Source organism: Paramisgurnus dabryanus, chromosome 12 (genome assembly GCF_030506205.2).
Source record: "Paramisgurnus dabryanus chromosome 12, PD_genome_1.1, whole genome shotgun sequence".
Taxonomy (NCBI): Eukaryota; Metazoa; Chordata; class Actinopteri; order Cypriniformes; family Cobitidae; genus Paramisgurnus; species Paramisgurnus dabryanus.
Window position 1 is genome coordinate 10,749,742 of NC_133348.1, and position 20,510 is coordinate 10,770,251.

The following is a 20,510-nucleotide window of genomic DNA, read 5'->3' on the forward strand; positions in this document are numbered from 1 at the left end:
TAGAACCGTAGTTACATACGTAACTCTCGGTTTGTGGGATGTTGCTATTAAGCAGTTTTGGTATAACAGTGCATGTTGAATTCATGCTTGGGGGACAAGGTTTGAATATTGAGACATATGCAACTGAAGTGTAACCCTGGCTTAACCCCTTATCTTAGTTTTGTGCAATAGGGCCCAGTTCATGAACATTCTGTTAGTATCATAACAACCCTTACAAAAATGAACCATGTTTTTTGTGGTAAAAGTGTAGTAACCATGTTTTGTTGGTGTATTAATTACAATGGAGTAACTTTTTAACTGTAGTCAAACCATGGTTAATTTTAGGAAGGGAAACAATTAACCATTGAGACTAATAATCTTTAATGTCTGCAACTCAAATCAGTATTTTGTGGCTATTTATTTTGTAAACAGACTTGTTGATAACCTACAAAACAAATATCTCATAAACTAAACATATTTTTTTGAAGCACAGCTTACACAGTTTTCATTTTTTATTAGTGTTTTATTTCTCAGATCTCTATCATGGCATCCCCTTCAGGGTTTTGGGGGTTTTGAAGTTGGATCCATATTGTTTATTCACAATCTGAGACAGATGAATGCTCTCTGGTTTTTCTCGGGAGTCAATCTCTCCTGATCCATTCTGGACAAAATATTTAGTTTAAACAAAAAATATAATTTTTCACACCTTCATTTAACTATTAATGTATCAATGTTAAATTCATTTTTTTAATGTATAAACATGCAGAATAACTTGGATCAAGTTGAAGTTTTGATGAACTCTCACCAGGTGATCTCTGTTATAGCGATCAATGGCATACTGGTATTTAGCAGCGGTCAGCCCCAGTAAACCAGCCATTTTCTCTCCAAGGAAATCACAAACTACAGAGAAATGAGTAGTTTTCATTAGTTAAATATTTCAAAAATATGGGCTTGACTTTTCCAATAGAGAATCTGTTCTTACTTCCTAAAGACACTTTAAAAACTTGTGTCCCCCAAAAGCAAGAACGTTCCTTCAATGTCCAGTTTTCCTTAAAAGTACAAATATAAAACATATTACAAATCATGAATGTATAGCCAACATTAGGTTTGATTTAAGTAAAAAAAGTTGACAACATTGTCAACTGACCTGCTGAGAAACACAGGACTCTTGATGAAGCTCATGTTCCTCTTCCTCACTGTCAGAATCTGTCAGAATCTCTCCACTAGAGAAATGAAGCATCGTCTTCTGCCGAGGTTTGACCGTGACTTCTCTGACTGACAGTTCCTCAACACCAGATGTTTGATTCATGAAGATGATCTTAACACTCGTATTAAATAATAAACTTAAAGAAGTGGCAGAGCGGTGTTGTTTTTCATTAAATTAAAAAGTTTATCCACAAGAAAATACATTAAAGTACAGTCTTGTAATCTTCAGTGTGAATGTATGTTTACAAAGGGCAGGTGCTTAAACACACACACGTCTACAGAAGGTAAATAAAGACTGAATGGTATCATAATACATCCAACAGCTTAATATGAGTGCTTTTGCATTAGATAACAAAACAAGTAACATTAATAATATACATTTTATCATCATCACCTCGTATAATTTCCAAGTCATATCACTTATAAGACAGTGTCATTCATGTCTTCACTGCAAAAAATGACTTTCTTACTTAGTATTTCTGTCTTGTTTTCAGTACAAATATCTCCAAATTCTTAAATCAAGATGAGCAAAAATAGCAAGAAAATAAAATAAGAAAATGAATAAGTGCATTTTAAGTGAATTTCAGCCTAAAACAAGCAAAAAAAAAAAAACCACCTGCCAATGGGGTAAGAAAACGTTTCTTGATTTTTATTTCTTGAATTTTCAATATTTTTTCCTATCCCACTGGCAGAATTTTAACTTGTTTTAGGCACAAATTCACTTAATTTTGATATTTTTTTGTCTAAAATCTAGATTTATTTTCTTATGTCATTTTGCTCATCAAGAAAATACAGCTTGATTTTATAAATAATTGATACTGAAAATGATGATGGTTTGGTTAGTTAAGAAGACCCTTACAGCGGGGAAAATAATTATTTGACACATCAGCATTTTTATCAGTAAGGGGAAATCTAAGTGGGCTAATTTCCACCAGCTGTAGCCATCAAGCCACTTATTAAGTTCATACAAAGAAATCAGAACATTTAGGTATACAAGTTGAGTCATAATAAATAAAGTAAAATGACACAGGGATTTAATTTCATAGGTCATTTAGCTCATCAAGAAAATACATCTTGATTTTATAAATAATTGATTGATTGCAGAGCTAGCTATATGACAAATTTTAATATTATCATCATCATATAGGCTAAGAGCAAAAGTAACAAATTATAACTATAAACGGTAAGTAGTCATATTTACAAAACACAGAATGCAAACATAGTCGACACAGATTTTAATGAGAAAAACTTTCATGTGTGGCAGTGAAGTACAGATTGAGGTCATAACATGTGAGTATATTTGATACTGAATACACATCCATACAACTGCAAAGACTGACAACATAAATGAATTATAGTAACAAAACTTTATTCTGGAGCGTAACTCAAACAACTAAATAAAGTCTTACTGTCTACAGAATTGTGTTAAATAAAAATACAGCATAACTAACAATCATTTATACCTTACTGTAAGTATCTGAGCTGAAGTCTGATTCTAGTACACATACAGAATAACACAATGTTTGTCTGGCTGTGTTCTTTTCAAAACAAACCGATGTAGTGTCTGAATTAAAGTAGGAGCCAGAACTACCACATAACAGTGTAAGCTATTTATCATAATATAAATGAAATTTTGCATCATCATAGCTATCATTTTATGTACCTGCCATCTGCCATCCATGATGTTACACACTGATATTTAAAATAGAATAAAAAAAATGATTTCTAAAATAAAAATGGTTCAATATGTTTGGATAAACTCCAGGGTCAAATAAAGAAGAACAATCCTTATGAGATGTTTAAAATATTAACATGGAAACTGAAAGTTTATGAAGAGATTTTATAATCATATTTTACAGGATGGCATTTCACAAAACATTACTTGACGCCGGACATGTTTTCTCTTATTAAACCCAATCTTGGATTCATTTCACCTGAATGATTTTAATGAAAAACAGCTGATTCGGTCCATGATAGCAAATAAACATTTGCTTTAAATCACTCTGCAGATATTTTCAATGTCAGAGTTATGGATTAAAATCTTTATATCTTCAATGGGAATGACACTAATGCATTGTGTGTTGTTGTAAATTGATAATAATTGCTTTTAAACATCACAAAATAGTCTGGGTAACATTTCACACCAAAATAAAAATATATTACTGTGTTTCATGACTGTATTACAAGATTTATTGTGAGATTCCTTCTTTGTATGAAACCATGTTTGTCCAATATTTGTATTCACTGGCATAAAGTGCTGATATATAAACAACAATCCTACAGAGATGACTCAGTACAATTACTCTCAATGAACCCCAAACAGCATCTGTATTATGCCACCGGAAAAAATCAAGTGCAAATCTAATTTAATTATGAAGATGAATAAAATCAAATTAGTGATCATATTAATTGAAGATTATATTGTTATGTATTTGAGCTGGGGAATATAATAACACTTAGCCAGAGTTACTGTATTGAGGATTACGGTAAATGCGAGGGAACTTGACTTTGTGTGTTGAAGGTCTCTGTACGAGTTTAAGAGAGAACACAGCCCGTATCTGTCTGTGGTTTAAGATCGGGCTCTTTCATCGGCTTGATCTCCTCATCGCGCTTGGCTTTGGCCTGTTGGAGCAAAAAGAAATTCAATTTACATCTCTATATATTTGAAATAATAATAGTTTTATTAGGAATAAACCAATATATCAGTGGTTTATTGACTCTTTGTAATAGTTTATCGATCGGAAATATTGTTCTGCAGCACACATGTTAAGTATCTTCTAAATAAATATAATTTTCTATGTTATAAACAATAAACTGTGTAAGACATTTGGGGCCCTATTTTAACGATCTGAAACGCAAGTGCGAAGCGCAACGCGCAAGTGAGTTTGTGGGCGGATCTTGGGCGCTGTTGCTATTTTCCCGGCGGGAGAAATAACTCTTGCGCCGGGCGCAAATCAATAAGGGGTTGGTCTGAAGTAGGTTCATTATTCATAGGTGTGGTTTGGGCGTAACGTCAAATAAACCAATCAGAACGCTATCCAACATTCCCTTTAAACGCAAGGGCGCAAGTTCCGTGGCGGGTTGCTATTATTATGACGGATTTACCAGGCGCACGCCAGGAGCGGTTCACAGCCGAGGAGACGGACGTCCTTGTACGGGGGAATCCCAAGCTTGCTAGCATAAATCGGGCACCCCGTGTAACGGGAGGTGGATCTGCCTCAGGACCTGACGCCAGCAGAGGACATCGCTGCGTCCACCCTCACCGCTGAAAGGGTTTGGGGGCTTTGAAATCGGACCCAAGAAATGCAAGGTCCAACCCCAAAGTAGACTAACAAATCAAGTTCATATATATTAAGGTTTCTTATGAAAACATTTAAATTATTATTTACATAAAATAAACGTAATACAGCCACACAACAAACTTATTATTATTAACTTATGAAAATATTTTAATCGTTATTTGCATGAGAATTTTTTAACGCAGCCACACAATAAATAAAAACTATCACCACAATATTGCTCACCACTATGATTTCCCTTATCTCGTGTATTAATATTTTTTAGTGTAACAATTTATGATTTGCAAAAATAACTGTTGCATCTGTGTAGATTAGATGCAAAGTGTGTGCGCGTTGTGCACGCTATACATTATGGTCAAGCATGCGCCCTTAAAATAGCATAATAAACCACGCGCAACGCGCCACTGACTTTAAACTTTTTTTTTTCTGGTCAGTGGCGCAATTGTTTTTTGAAACTGCAAAATAGCATCAGGGATGGTTTGCGCCGGAACACGCCTCTTTCTTTGCGCTGAACCGCCCAGGGAGTGCAAGTTCATTCCCTAGTTTGTCGACGTGCGTCTGTGGAGGGAAAAACCCGCTGTGCGCCGTTGCAAAATACGAATGATACATGCGTCACTGACAAAGTCAATTGCGCTGGGTGCAAGATAGGGCCCTTGAAGTCTTAAAGGATTACTCCACTTTCATCAAAGAAATCCTGATAATTTACTCACCCCCATATCATCCAAGATGTTAATGTCTCTCTTTGTTCAGTCGAAAAGAAATTAAGTTTTTTGAGTAAAACATTCCAGGATTTTTCTCCGTAATACATAAGGTCGCGCTGGTGCGTCACATGGCGGATGCAAGACTAGAAGTTGTGGTTTAATAGTACTTTTAATTCTTGGTGAAAATGATGATGGTTGGGCTAGTTAAGAAGACCCTTACAGCGGGGAAAATAAGTATTTGACACATCAGCATTTTTAACCCTAAGTGGGCTATTGACACAAAATTTCCACCAGATGTGGCCATCAAGCCAAATATTGAGTTCATACAAAGAAATCAGAGCATTTAAGTATACAAGTTGAGTCATAATAAATAAAGTGAAATTGCACCGGGAATAATATCATTTAGAGTCCTTTAAAGCTCCATTGAAACTTTGTAAGCTGTTGAGATTCAATAAAATCAACTATGTGGAGAAAAATCCTGAAATGCTTTCCTTAAAAACTCGACTGAACACAGAAAAACATCAACATCTTGGATGGCTCAGTTGGCCGAGCATGATATTAGCAGTGTAAAGATGCAACAATAAACTTTACCCATCTAGATTCATCATTATGCAATAGATTTCAATTGTTTGCAATAAACCGCTGTATGAATATCTTTATGTTTTTGTTTATTGGAAGTAAAATGTTAGACCTTATCATCTTTAGGTCCTTTGGTGAGGTCAAAGGTGGCATAGACTTCAGGTGTGCACTGAGGGCTCAGCGCCGGGAGTTCAAATGGAGTGGGTTCAGCCAAACCATAACTGGCCTTCAACTCCAGACTTGGTGCCTCTGCGGGGACCTTATGAAAGTAACTGACAACAAAACATCCCAGAAATAAGAACAAACACTTACTGAATAGCAGGAGTGTCAGAATATATTTCAGGATTATTCTCACAGGAGACAGCTAATCATTTTTGTCCTGTGTAGGCGACATCTGTACTTTATGATTAAGTCAGAGACTACACATGTCACAGTTATAATTCAGTAAAAAAATATGTCAGATGCATGTAAACAGCTGGTTTTAACTGTGTAAAATAATATCTCGGCCAAATGCTTGCTTTTTATACCACCCTTTAAGTCATTAATGATGTGATCACTGCTTAACAAATAAACACACATGCACTTGTTATGATGTTTTAGTTGTGAATCTCTTTTTTGTGGTTTGTCATTTTGGCAGTGTTTGTTGACTCACATGAAACCATTTTCTCTCTGGCATTTCTCCAGGGTGTTTTTGATGAACGTTCCCAGTTTCCGAAAGAACAGCTGCTCCGAGGGTTTGGCCGTGCTGCCCGGACCTTTCGTTTGACGGTATTCCTTACACAGCGCTTCCGCTCGGGAATAATCTGACAGCAAAAGTCATCACAAACACAAACAATGCTTTTATAATCTCTTGTTAAAGACTTTCAAACAAAAGCATCATTTTACAGAGGCTGAGCATCAACACTGTTACTGTCACTGTCATATCAAAAGCTTGGCTGAAATCTTTCTCATGAATCTTAAAAATCTGAGGTTGTACATTTCTCAGCCTCCTGCAGGGATCGGATGGCCTCTCCACATTTATCCTCAGCCAGAAGTGTTTGTCCATGATAACAGTGTGCCTGTGAAGAACATCAAGAAAAGCTATTCAAACACATTTGATGCCAAACATTTTATATTCATTTTTTATTCAATTCAAACTTCTCAGTTGATTCAATAATGCATTCAAACAAACACACTTGATCTGGCTAGAGATCTGAAAAGATCTAATCAACATGAGCTGGTTTGTGTATTTCACAGACACACACACACACACTCGTGCACACACATTCAGACTGACTCACATAAGCCATGTAGAAATGTTGTTTGAGCTGCAGGTATTTCTTCCATTTAGTGCTGCATTCAGGATCCAGTGTGTTTAAAGTGTGATCTGACAAACGACAAAACTTCATTTAGTACCAACAAAAACCAACGTGACTATTAACAGAAAGCATGACTACAAACTCACCGGCCTTTTGATAAAAGCTTGCCGTCTCGTACGCCAGCGCTGCTATGAGAGAGACGTTGTGCTTCAGTTCGATGGCTCGGGCGATGGTCACTGAAAACAGAGACACATGAACATCCATACAGTCCACACGTGTGTGGGTGTGTGTGTGTGTGTGTGTGTGTGTGTGTGTGTGTGTGATGGATTGTTTGGTGATTATTTACCCTCCTGGGCTTCAGCTTGACTTTGAATGATGTAGGTGTCAATGACTCGAGGCTCCAGATCTCTGCCCTTCTCTGCTGGAGTGATCAGACGAGGAATATGAGTCTCCTGAAGGAAAACACAACACAACACAGGCTTTAATCCAGAGTATGACCACAAATCACAGCTTTCCACAGGGATGCACAATACAATTTTTTTTTTGAATTTCTTAATTACTTGAATGATATCTCCCATTACCTTTTGTTTAGTTTTTTTTTTAAGTTTAAGATCTGATGCATTTTCCACCGCTTTTGATTGGCAGAAAATATCTGCCCTGATCATTGTCTGTTTTTAAACAAATGTCTGATAGTGGAAATAATTGCTTTTATTTGCTGATTATAAGACGATACATCTGTGCATCCCTAGGGGTGCAACTAATGATAATTTTCATAATCGATTATTTTTTTCGATTAATCGGCTAATCGAATAAAAACATTAATATTCACCTAATTCGATTTTTCACCTATTATAGCTAAATAAGGCACAAAATTATGGTATACACATGTAGAAGTGTACTTTTAAAAGGATTATTATGAACACCACACTAATTCTGTGTTTGACCCCATTTCTCCTTCAGAACTGCCTTAATTCTACATGGCACTGATTCAACAAGGTGTTAAAAGCATTCTTTAGAAATGTTGTGGCCCATATTGATAGGATAGCATCTTGCAGTTGATGGAGATTTGTGGGATGCACATCCAGGGCACGAAGCTCTCGTTCCACCACATCCCAAAGATGCTCTATTGGGTTGAGATCTGGTGACTGTGGGGGCCATTTTAGTACAGTGAACTCATTGTCATGTTCAAGAAATACATTTGAAATGAATCAAGCTTTGTGAAATGGTGCATTATCCTGCTGGAAGTAGTCATCAGAGGATGGGTACATGGTGGTCATAAAGGGATGGACATGGTCAGAAACAATGCTCAGGTAGGCCGTGGCATTTAAATGATGCCCAATTGGCACTAAGGGGCCTAAAGTGTGCCAAGAAAACATCCCCCACACCATTACACCACCACCACCAGCCTGCACAGTGGTAACAAGGCATGATGGATCCATGTTCTCATTCTGTTTCTCTACCATCTGAATGTCTCAACAGAAATCTAGACTCATCAGACCAGGCAACATTTTTCCAGTCATCAACTGTCCAATTTTGGTGAGCTCGTGCAAATTGTAGCCTCTTTTTCATATTTGTAGTGGAGATGAGTGGTACCCGGTGGGGTATTCTGCTGTTGTAGCCCATCCGCCTCAAGGTTGTGCGTGTTGTGGCTTCACAAATGCTTTGCTGCATACCTCGGTTGTAACGATTGGTTATTTCAGTCAAAGTTGCTCTTCTATCAGCTTGAATCAGTCGGCCCATTCTCCTCTGACCTCTAGCATCAACAAAGCATTTTCGCCCACAGGACTGACACATACTAGATGTTTTTCCCTTTTCACAACATTCTTTGTAAACCCTAAAAATGGTTGTGCATAAAAAAATCCCAGTAACTGAGCAGATTGTGAAATACTCAGACCGGCCCGTCTGGCACCAATAACCATACCACGCTCAAAATTGCTTAAATCACCTTTCTTTCCCATTCTGACATTCAATTTGGAGATCAGGAGATTGTCTTGACCAGGACCACACCCCTAAATGCATTGAAGTAACTGGCATTTGATTGGTTGATTAGATAATTGCATTAATGAGAAATTAAACAGGTGTTCCTAATAATCCTTTAGGTGAGTGTATGTTAAAGGACAAAATTAAAATTTCCGTCATTGTGTTGTTTTCACTGTATAACGTATATGATGTCACAGACTAACGAATCGATAAACCACTAATCGAAGATCTTTAAAACCTTAAAACCGAGGATCTTAAAAAAAACGTTAAAATCGATAATCACCGAAAATGAAATCGGTTGACAATGATTGAGTAGTTGATAACCGATTTTATCGATTAGTTGTTGCAGAACCATGACCTTTGTTAATATTCAAAACCACTGCAACCAGTCTCATTTACATTTCAGTATCCTTGCTGTGAAATTTGTTTTCTTTTTAGTCTGATACTTTTAAAAAAAGAAGACTTCATACCTTGAGGGTTTTAAAGATCCCGGCTGCGATTTTCAAACTCCTGTGAACATCTTTGGCCTCATCCTCTGTGACGCTACAAATCAAAAAACAGAAAAGCTGTGGTATGGATTTAATAAATCTGTAAGACAGAATCTATTACACAAATACAAATAATACATCACACATCTGGTCGATAATGTACAGTCAGTCATTATGAACACAACATTTACTGAAGGACAGCGGTGTATCTTACTTCTCTTTTCCAGCCAGTCGTGAGGCAAACTTTGTGTACCAGATGGCCACATTAAACGCCACTGACACAAACTCAAACACTGCGTCCTGTTGGGCACTGAGAGAGAAAATATCTTTAATAGACTCACAACTTCTGTATATGTGCTAATCTAAACACAATATAAAACATTATAGTACAATAAATGTGCATAACTAAATACATCATAACACATTTAACAATTCAGATGAAAATGTCTCTACATGAGAATTACCTTGGGATATTTCCCTGTAAAGTGTCCGTCCATTTAAAGTTCTGGATGAAGCGAAGTTTGTTTTCCTGTGTTGTACCATCCAGCGGCAAAATAAGCCCTACAAACACCAAAGACTTTATATAAACAACACAACAACCACACGATGATCTGATTTATTCAGTAATGACAAAGCAGCAGCAATACAAACCCTGTAACAAACTGAAATATTCATCGCTGGCTTTCTTCATAATCTCTGGGGTGCATGTGGCGTCTGTAAACATGTCGAGCAATCTCGCCCGTGTTGTTCTGAGATCACTGAAACAGACATGGATCTGAATTAAACAGAATCAAGCACATTTATACTAACAGGTTTAATAATGCAGAATGTTCCTTTTGTGACACCAGGAAATATATTCATGTCTTTATTGTTAATCTTACTTTGAGTTACTAAAACATTTGTGCTATCCAAAGCAGTACATTAAGCTACACATTTAATATCAGTATGTGTGTATTCCCTGGGTTCGAACCAATGACCTCTTGCACTGCTAACGCAATGCAAGTTTGAGATCAACTCATTCATTTTATCGCTATTATTTAATATAATTCATTTCCAATTATAATTAAAGCAACACCTGTCCATTGACCTGTCTGGCGTAATTTAAATCCCATCTCCCATCAAAACAGTGCTGCTATTCAGATGTAAACTCACTTGCAGATCTTATTGGCAGAGGGGCTGGACGCCACCCCATACAGATTAAAGGACACAGGCGCTGTGGCTTTTAAAGGGTTTCTGTGGAACCAGTGAGTCATGATGAGACACCTTAACAAGAAGAAAAATGATTAAGGTCATCTTCTTTAACAGAGAAGTTAATCTACAAACACTCTTAACTCTTTCACCACCAGTGTTTTAAAAACATACACAGAGTTTGAACTGTTTGACTTGAGAGGTTGCTTCCGGGTTTTATAAGTTGGGTAAGAGCGGCATCTAGTGGATAATAGCGGGAACATGGATTGCCGTAAAAACTCATCATTGGCAGGGAAGCATTTTCTATTAATTGATGACTTAACTCTTCAATGACGGGGAAAGAGTTAAAGGTGCACCGTGAAGATTTTGGTGACATCTATAGGTGAGGTTGCAAATTGCAAACAATGGCTCAGTCCACAGTTCAGGCCTCCCTTTCAATGTAAAGACGCATTGACTCGCAGCGCAAATGAGGTGTTTGGCGCGGCGCGGTAGACACAATTCCGCCTCATTCGCACGTCTAATTTGAGCAAATTGCGCAAATTGAGTGTTGCAGCGGCAAACGCACAAGTTGAAATATGTGAACTTTGGCGGAAAAATGCGCCACGTTAAAGAATCAGGAGCTTGGTCTAGTAGTGACGTGATTGATGCGAGCGGAGTCGCAGAAGCCCCTCCCATGACGCGAATTTCCACGTAAATGTCTCGATGACTACAATTTCACACACGGGTTTAACGCACGAATGAAGCGAGTAAACTCAAAATGTTCAAGCGACAAACTAGATGACTTTGACGACTCAAACGCGGCTGGTGTGAACCCACGGTTAAAGAGCATAGAGATAGTGATGGGTGATTTTGAAGTACTGTATTTATGTAGCCTCGAAACATTTATGAATGTTTTGTTTCGAATCAGTTGTTCAGAGTGTGTTTCAAACTTGCCAAGTCATGTGATTTTAGCAAATAAGGCTACCCCTAGGGGGAGTTGATCGCAAATGACCACCAGTGTTTAATATGGTTAGGTGAACTCTGGTCAGTTTTATTATGCAAGATCATAAAACATTCATCCTGATACCATTTTGCCTACTTTTTGTTTATAGAAAGATTTAATGTCAAACATGTGCATAATTAAAATTGGAGTTGGAGTATTAAAGATCTGTTAGCCCTAAATAAAACTAAAAACACAGAATACACTTTTACGTCATGGCTTAAAGGAACAGTATGTAAGAAATTTATATCAATTAATCATAAAATGGCCCTGATATGTCACTAGACATTAAGAAATCATTTTCATTTCAAATACTTATATCACTGACAACAGTGGTCTGGATATTGCCATTTGAAAAGTGGAGTTGCAGCCCCCAACTGATGTTTATGTTGTCATGTTGTGTATTGACCACAAGTTTTGTGATTGCAGTACCACTTTGGACCACAATCCTACATACTGTTCCTTTAAGTTAAAGAATTTATTTTTCTTGAAAACATATTTTTCGAAAAACCAGTAAAATGTTTGGACTGAAATCTTGCTTTTCCAACGTTTTCACCAGTAGGTGGCGCCATATGTGTGTTTTGAGTGCTTCGAAACAGTGAATCATTTTTCGAAGCAATTGGTTCAACTGATTTTGAAAGTCCACATGAAGGGCACCATTTGAAACAGGACCTTTGTTTCTCCCATCACTACATAGAGAAGCTACAGAAGCCGGCACAGGACAAACATTTAATAGTCTGTGACAACGTAGTGCAGAAACACAATCTATAGAGCAGTTTGTACGTTTAGGGCTACTGTAGAAACATGCCGGTGCAAAATGGCAATTTTCATGTAAGGGGACGTGGGGTGTAATAAAAAGTGGCTCATTCTAAGGTAATAAAAACATAACTTTTCTTTATAAGGTCTTTATACACCACTGATAATATAGTAATGTATATTTATTTGCATTTCTGTCAATAGATCCTCAATAGATACACATTGCACCAGGGTTTTTCAAAAGTGATGACATAAGAAAACCACTTTGTCCCCCTCACATTTAGTCAAAGGTTTTTCATTTTTTATACTCTGTAGGACCTTTTTCCACTACAGTAGATGTTCTCACAGCTGATATTTTAAATGTATGTAAATGCTCCAAATATTATTTAATAAAAGAACTCCATTGATTATAGCTCGGCCTTGTTTATCATCAGCTGACTTAAAAAATAACAAATATCCATCCAAACACATGTTAAAACCCATGTACAGTGATATGTGAGATTCTACATAAGAAAAACACTGATCTATGTTCTTAATATTCAATATATGATTAAAAACAACTAGACACGACCATCGTTCAACAAAGAACGAAACAAACACACCAAATACAAAATCTGAAAGACAAACTCTTAACCGATCGATTTAAACCAATCAGACGCCACTTTATAGCAGAAATATATCACCTGTCAGATGTTTGTTGTTTTTACTTCAGCGACTCTTTAAAGATGTAGACGAGGAAACGCCAAAACAATGAGCGCTCTTCCGGTATGACGTCACCTGGCGACGTCACGGACATGCCTATTTTGCTAAACATTTACGTAATTACTTTGATGCACGTTGTCTTTTTGAACTTTTTTTTAGAAATTCAATAAATCAGTCATTTGTATATGTAAGTAGATACAGCTTTAAGTTTTTAAATATGGATTTCATGTTATTTAAGAGCTGTTTGAATACTGACAAACTAATTATTCAAACTAAAACTAACAAATAAACAGTGGACACAGGCTTACATCTGGGTTTGTTTTATTGTTCGAACTTAAAGCATACTTACTAGCATTGACGATTAAGTTATTTTTACATCTATGACGTCAAAGACCTTTATTTTGAAAAGACATTTTATTAAACACTCGCGAGCTTTTATTTTGAAAGGCTTTTCTCCCGGTGGGCGCGGTTTCCGGTTTTGTCGCAGGTAGTTCGGTTTCACCCCCGTCAGGCCTGTGTCGGTGTGCGGTGGTGCCACCGGTGCATCTGGAGCCAAGTGTGAGCATAGCGCAGGGCTGGAGATAAAAACTTCCCCGCGATGACAGAACACGAATCGTCCGCGCGACTTTAACTCGAGAAGATGTCTGATGTCACTAAGACCGTGCAGAAATGGCACGCGAGTTTTAAAAAGGGCACGGACTTTGATTCGTGGGGGCAGCTGGTGGAAGCCATCGATGAATATCAAATGTAAGTTGCACCTCAAAAAAAAAAAAAAAAAAAAAATTAAAATCTTACACAGAACAGAAAGTGAATGATATTTTTTTCTATGCCTTACAAACAGAGTTTACCGCAGTCTTTGAATGACAAGTGATGACTGCAAAGTTGCAGTTTTCGTTTCGTAACAGTGGTTCATTAAAAATCAGTTTTTACTGTATTGTCCATGATGATGTGTCGTTATACTGATTGCATGAAATGCATGATTGATGTGCATGAGATGCGCTCTGTAAGTAACTCTATCGGACTGTCTGACAGCCTGTTTGCATTATGCGCCACACCTTCGCGCGCTGGGTGGAGTCTCGCCTCATCTGAATTGAAGCCATTTAGGTCAAAGCTGATAGCCATCACGTGAGAGTTTGACCTTCTGTTCATCGAGCTGTAGTTTTGTTTTGTTGTTTTTATGCATTAATGTCTATGGAACACAATGTTCCCTCTGCAGTCGGAGGCTGCCGTTCATTTGCAGTTGAATGAGATGATGGAAACATTCATGAAAAAAAACAACATTCTGTCTTGTACTCACTTTATTACTGTGATGTTTCATCAGACTGGCAAGACAACTTCAGAAAGAGGTGCAGTCATTAAACTCGCATGATTTTACAGAAGAACAGAAGGTAAATGACAGCTTGGCAAACTCAGCATCACAGTAAATAATCTTATTACAACACTTGAATCAGTAAGTGTTTTTTAAGTATTTATTCAACATTTGATTTTGATTTTCCAGAAAACCCTGGGAAAGTTTGCAACATGCCTTGAAATGAGAAGTGCGGCACTACAGGTGGATAAAATACATCCTGTCAGGATCATTACATGTTATAACATCCCATCAGGATAACAACATTTCATAACATTCGCTCAGGAAAATGACTTTCAGAACATTGCATCCTATCCGGATTATAACATTTAATAACATCCCATCAGGATCACAAGATTTTATCCCATCCAATCTTGAAAATAACATTTCATAACATCCCATCAGGATCATAACATTTAATCACATCCCGTCAGGATCATGACATTTCATAAAATCCCATCAGGATCACAGGATTTAATCACTTCCCATCAGGATCATGACATTTCATAACATCCCATCATGATAACAACATTTCATAACAGCCCATCAGGATAATGACATGACATGTCATAACATCACATCAGGAAAATTACATTTATAACATCTCATCAATATCATAAAATTGCATAACATCCCATCAGGATCATAACATTTCATAACAGCCCATCAGGGTAATGACATGACATGTCATAACATCACATCAGGAAAATTACATTTATAACATCTCATCAATATCATAAAATTGCATAACATCCCATCAGGATCATAACATTTCATAACAGCCCATCAGGATCATAAGATTTAATAACATCCCATTAGGATCATTACATTTCATAACATCCCATCAGGATAACAACATTTCATAACAGTCCATCAGGAAAATGACATGTCATAACATCGCATCCCATCCGGATAATAACACTTCATAACATCCGATCAGGATCACAGGATTTAATCTCATCCATTCGGATAATAACATTTCATAACATCTCATCAGGATTACAAGATTTAATTCCATCCCATTCAGATAATAACATTTTATAACATCCCATCAGGGGCCCGTTCTTCGTACGTTGCTAACTCAGTTAGCTGGATTTGATTGTTGATGATTTGGCATGATCTTGGATTATTTGGTTCTTCGAAGCTCATTCTAAACTTGGTGTCATAGCAACAGGTCCCTAAGCTCAAACCTGCTCGGGAGCAGGCTTATTTCATGTAAACAAGATTAGTTTGTACCTTTTTAAGCGGATGTGATACGGAAAGTCTGACGCAGTCGCGTATTCTTCATTATACGAGCGCAATCTGCGTAAGATGCATGATTAATATAAAGAGCTTTTCAAATTCAACACGTAATAAAAAAAGAATATATTAATTAAATCTTTTAGCGATGTTATTTAAAAAATATATAATATAACAAATATATTTTCCTGTACTTGTGCGACTTGTTTTTGTGTAACAGGTGTTTGATTATTATTCTTAAACGAATGACATGCTGATCACATTCATTTTAAATTTGTTTGAATTTTCCTTAATAAAAACAGCAATTAATCATACCCAGCACTAATAGATGTTATGTACAATAAAGACTATTACTCAGTGTGAAATAATTTTCATTTGAATAAACTAATCTCCTATTTTAGTTTTTCAAGTAGCTTTCAATGTCATGCATAAAAAGGGTTTTCGTTTAGTAATTTCTATCTGTTCTATCTTTAAAACGTTGTCTACAAATATGTTACCCTGTCCCTGTTCTGTGACAAAAATGACCAAAATAACCAAATAAGTTTTTTGCACATATTTTCACATATCTTTATCTTCTTTACTACACTTTTCTGTGCAGACTCAGCAGATGCAGGACTTTCAGTTAACGTGGAATACAGCTAATATAGTCAGAAATCAGTTAAGAATAATGCAATTGAAGTAAACTTATTTAACCACTTGCATATAGTTTCTCTAAAGGACTACCATCTGAGAGGATTTCTTTACTGTCTTTGCTATCAGAAACGGTTGTATTTTATAGTCTTTTGATGTAGAATAACAAATACCATTCCCTTACTGCACATCATACTTTATTTACCACATTATTGGAAACTGCTAAAAGTGTTGGTGTATTATCTACAACTGCACAAAAGAGAGGAAAACACTATCTTATAATACACTACAATTAAAATTTTATTTATCAGGAATTAAATTGTTGCATTGGCTGTCGGTTTAAGAAAGAGCAACTGCTCCAGAGATTATCTGTACAATCAGCCAGTTTAGAGACATCACTCCTGCCAGCACATCACATGAAGATGGAGGGCCACCACCTGTGTTTTTTTATTCTGCTTTTTAAGTTGCTGTTACAAACAGACAAAATAGCATTTAACTGTTTTTAAAAGAGACTTAAAGTACTTTAGGAGCATCAAATTTTAATTACAATCATTAATTTCAATCTTTGACAAGCATAGCAAAGATATCAAGATTATATTTTTACAGAACATTTTACATTATTTATGGTGATTTATGTACTAAAGTAGCTTTAACTGGGTTTTTAAATTCAGTCACATAAAAAGTTCACAACCTTCCATCAATAGCTCTCAGACTGCAGGGGTTAAAAATGGGCGTGTTCTTGGCCATTGTAACAACTGGCCAATCACAGCGTGGCTGATCAGTGTTTCTACTATCGATATGTATTGACTTTTCTTGCAGTGCACGAACGCGCAGTGATCTCAGATAATTCAATCCTGCCATAATAATCATCAACAGCAGTGGTGTTCAAAGAACCAAATAAGCGAGATTATAATTAGCCAGATCTAAACTTCTCGGATGTCTCATTTGATCTCGGATGTATTAAGCGACGTACGAAGAACGGGCCCCAGGATTACAAGATTTAATCCCATCTGATGACATCAGTCCATCAGAATAATGACGTCATAACATCATATCAGGAAAATGACATTTCATAACATCTCGTCAGGGTCATAACATTTAATAACATCATGTCAGGAAAATGACATTTCATAACATCCCGTCAGGAAAATGACATTTCATAACATCCCGCCAGGAAAATGACATTTCATAACATCCCGTCAGGATCATGACATTTCATAACAGCCCATCAGGATCATGACATTTCATAACAGCCTATCAGGATCATGACATTTCATAACAGCCCATCAGGATCACGAGATTTCATCTCATCCCATCAGGATTATGACATTTTATAACATCCCATCAGCATAATAACACTTTATAACATCCCATCTGGAGTTTTTTAGTGCTCTTACTAACTTTCTTCGGTTTAGTAGGAATATCTTTTATAAACTGTGATTCTGTTTGCCTTTATCAGTGCACACAATCCCAAGATGAGTTTAAGTTAGAAGACCTAAAGAAACTGGAACCCAGTATGTATATACAAGCAATTTTAAATATCCATTATACTAATGTGTGTATCTAAGGAAACGATTACATGGCTCTGTTGTTATTCGTCTGTTTTCCAACAGTCATTAAGAATATTCTGACGTACAACAAAGATTTTCCATTTGATGTTCAACCAGTGCCTTTGAGGTAAATCTGTGTTCCTTGCTGAATTTCATATTCATCTTGTTGATACGTTTTTTTATCGATTTTGCTGAACTATGTCCAATTCATTTAACAACATTTGAGTGAACCAGAAATTTTGTTTAAAAATGCAGACACTGTTAATTCTGTGTTCTTGTTACCTTAAGGAAAATCCTTGCACCTGGAGAAGAGGAAAACCTGGAGGTTGAGGAGGAGTTGGATGCTGGTACTGGAGCCGGTTCAATACCATCATTCACCTCTAGGGTTCCAGGTGTTTAACTCTTTTACAAACCCTACAGACAGAGCATGAAAACTAATGACATTCATCAGTCTTGTATAGCTGCTATGTTAATGTTATTAGGACTTGCATTAGATAAATATTAACCGTCTTTCCCTCGCAAGGAGATGAGTGTCTGCTGCTAACTTTTCAGCTAGGGAAACTAGTTTTTAATATTGAAACAACTAAAGATAATCTGTTCATTATCATTATACTTTCATTTGATCATTATACTTTTTTGATTTTTTTTGACAGGTACCTTGTTACCAAGATTACCATCGGAGCCTGGGATGACGTTGCTTACGCTAACAATAGAGAAGATTGGTCTGAAGGATGCAGGACAATGTATCGACCCTTACATCACTGTCAGTGTTAAAGGTGAAAATCCTCAGGGTCTGCTAATGCTGTATCATGTAAATAACATTCAATCATAATTTAATGTCATGTAACATCTTTCCCTCCGCAGATGTGAATGGCATTGATTTGAACCCAGTTCAGGACACCCCAGTGGCCACACAGAAAGAAGACACATACATTCATTTTACTGTGGATGTGGAAATCCAGAGGCATATAGAAAAACTTCCCAAAGGTCTCTTGTTGTAATGATATGAAAAAAATACACCTGATGCAACCTAGGCCAGAGCGAACCAATGTGACCTAACAGACAGATATATAAACCTTATGTAAACATGCACCTTATGAGGTCATCAAATAATACACATAACAGATTCATGCCAATATCACTGTACGTTATGCGTTATGTCAATATTGTGTTTCTCTCTTCTATAGGAGCAGCTATTTTCTTTGAATTCAAACACTACAAACCCAAGAAAAGATTCACCAGCACAAAGTGTTTTGCTTTTATGGAAATGGATGAAATCAAACCAGGTCCCATTGTCATAGAGCTGTGAGTAACATCAGATGTTATTTGACATTTGTTACATCAGTATATGAATGTGATTGTTTGTTTGTTTGTTTGTTTGTAGGTACAAGAAACCAACAGATTTTAAGAGGAAAAAACTCAACCTCCTGACTAAGAAACCGCTGTACCTGCATCTTCATCAGACTCTACATAAAGACTAAACAGAAAATGGCCTACAAACTAAGTGTTTCTCGACTGATCAAATTTATTTTGGTGCGTTCCCTGCAATATCAGAGTTGTCTTTATCCTCTCATATCTTCAGTGTTAGGGTTTGGGATGATCGACATATCACCAACATGCTTTATTTTAAAGAGAGAGAGAGAGAGAGAGACATTGGTCAAGTTTTGCACAAATCCTCTATATGATGAAAATTGTTATGGGTATTGATATTAAAACATTATATGAAAGATGAGCTGACTGAATCACATTATACTGAATATCTGCTTACTGCAGCTTGCTAACACTACATTCAAGTTAAACCAGCCAATGATGGCGTGAGAGACCGGTTAAAACCAGCAAAAGCTTTTTCTCAAAGATTACCCAAATAAATAGATGTTTGAAGTTTTTAACATTTTTATAAGCAATTGTTTAATGTTGGCGAATGCTTACAAACCACCAACAATACTGTTCAGTTTACAAACTTTTCAGCTAGGGAAACAAGTTATTAATATTGAAACAACTAAAGATAATCTGTTCACCCAGACTGTTTTAATGTGTCTCATGTTAGTAAACATCAAACTCAAAGTGTTGCATTTCTATGACTTTGTATGTGTTGTCAAATATAAGATGTCTGTCACGAGTGGATTGTTACACAGCTTTTTCATGTCTCATTTCTAATAAATGACAATGCTGCTTGAATCGTGAGTATATATGTTTGTAATATCAGTCATCTTACCAGTGTTTAACATCATCGTGCTGACATTGAAAGGTCTTCAGAGGAAGATTAAAAAATCTGAAGATGTAAAACCATAAAAAGCAAGCAAATACTGGCAGGAATTATTACTAAATGCAAATGTCCTGGATTTGTATGGAAAGCCCAACAGACTTTGATCTGTATAATGCATGTCACCTAATATGGCAATTTATGAAGATATGCAGATAATATTTGTCTCAGGGGTCAGTTTTTCCAAAGTAATCCATTTGGATTTCGGCTATTGGATTAGATCAAAAAGTAGGATTATTATGATCCCAGCAGAACCCATACAGCAAAAAAATACCTTTCTCTGGCCAAAAATATATTTTAAATATATGCTAAATACATTTTGTAA

The 20,510-nt window shown here is 36.5% G+C and overlaps 3 protein-coding genes across 3 annotated transcripts; 1 reads left to right on the top strand and 2 right to left on the bottom strand.

The window, feature by feature from the left end:
- LOC135738445 (protein FAM177A1) lies at window positions 1–1,966 on the bottom strand. Its single transcript, XM_065256507.2, has 4 exons — window positions 1,127–1,966; window positions 962–1,028; window positions 785–879; window positions 1–640 (listed from the first exon to the last, which is right to left on the bottom strand). Exons 1-4 carry the CDS (start codon window positions 1,286–1,288, stop codon window positions 521–523), a joined length of 444 nt encoding a protein of 147 aa, XP_065112579.1. The 5' UTR covers window positions 1,289–1,966; the 3' UTR covers window positions 1–520.
- Window positions 1,967–2,405: 439 nt separating this feature from the next.
- brox (BRO1 domain and CAAX motif containing) lies at window positions 2,406–13,277 on the bottom strand. Its single transcript, XM_065256504.1, has 13 exons — window positions 13,137–13,277; window positions 10,683–10,793; window positions 10,182–10,288; window positions 9,995–10,091; window positions 9,745–9,840; window positions 9,513–9,585; window positions 7,409–7,514; window positions 7,209–7,298; window positions 7,045–7,130; window positions 6,741–6,822; window positions 6,417–6,567; window positions 5,877–6,036; window positions 2,406–3,807 (listed from the first exon to the last, which is right to left on the bottom strand). Exons 2-13 carry the CDS (start codon window positions 10,781–10,783, stop codon window positions 3,721–3,723), a joined length of 1,236 nt encoding a protein of 411 aa, XP_065112576.1. The 5' UTR covers window positions 10,784–10,793; window positions 13,137–13,277; the 3' UTR covers window positions 2,406–3,720.
- Window positions 13,278–13,611: 334 nt separating this feature from the next.
- aida (axin interactor, dorsalization associated) lies at window positions 13,612–20,100 on the top strand. The gene is made up of 10 exons (XM_065256505.2): window positions 13,612–13,902; window positions 14,477–14,543; window positions 14,654–14,707; window positions 17,832–17,886; window positions 17,986–18,049; window positions 18,211–18,314; window positions 18,576–18,698; window positions 18,787–18,909; window positions 19,110–19,227; window positions 19,307–20,100. The coding sequence occupies exons 1-10, from the start codon at window positions 13,796–13,798 to the stop codon at window positions 19,401–19,403; spliced, it is 912 nt and encodes a 303-aa protein (XP_065112577.1). The 5' UTR covers window positions 13,612–13,795; the 3' UTR covers window positions 19,404–20,100.
- The last annotated feature ends 410 nt before the right edge of the window (window positions 20,101–20,510 follow it).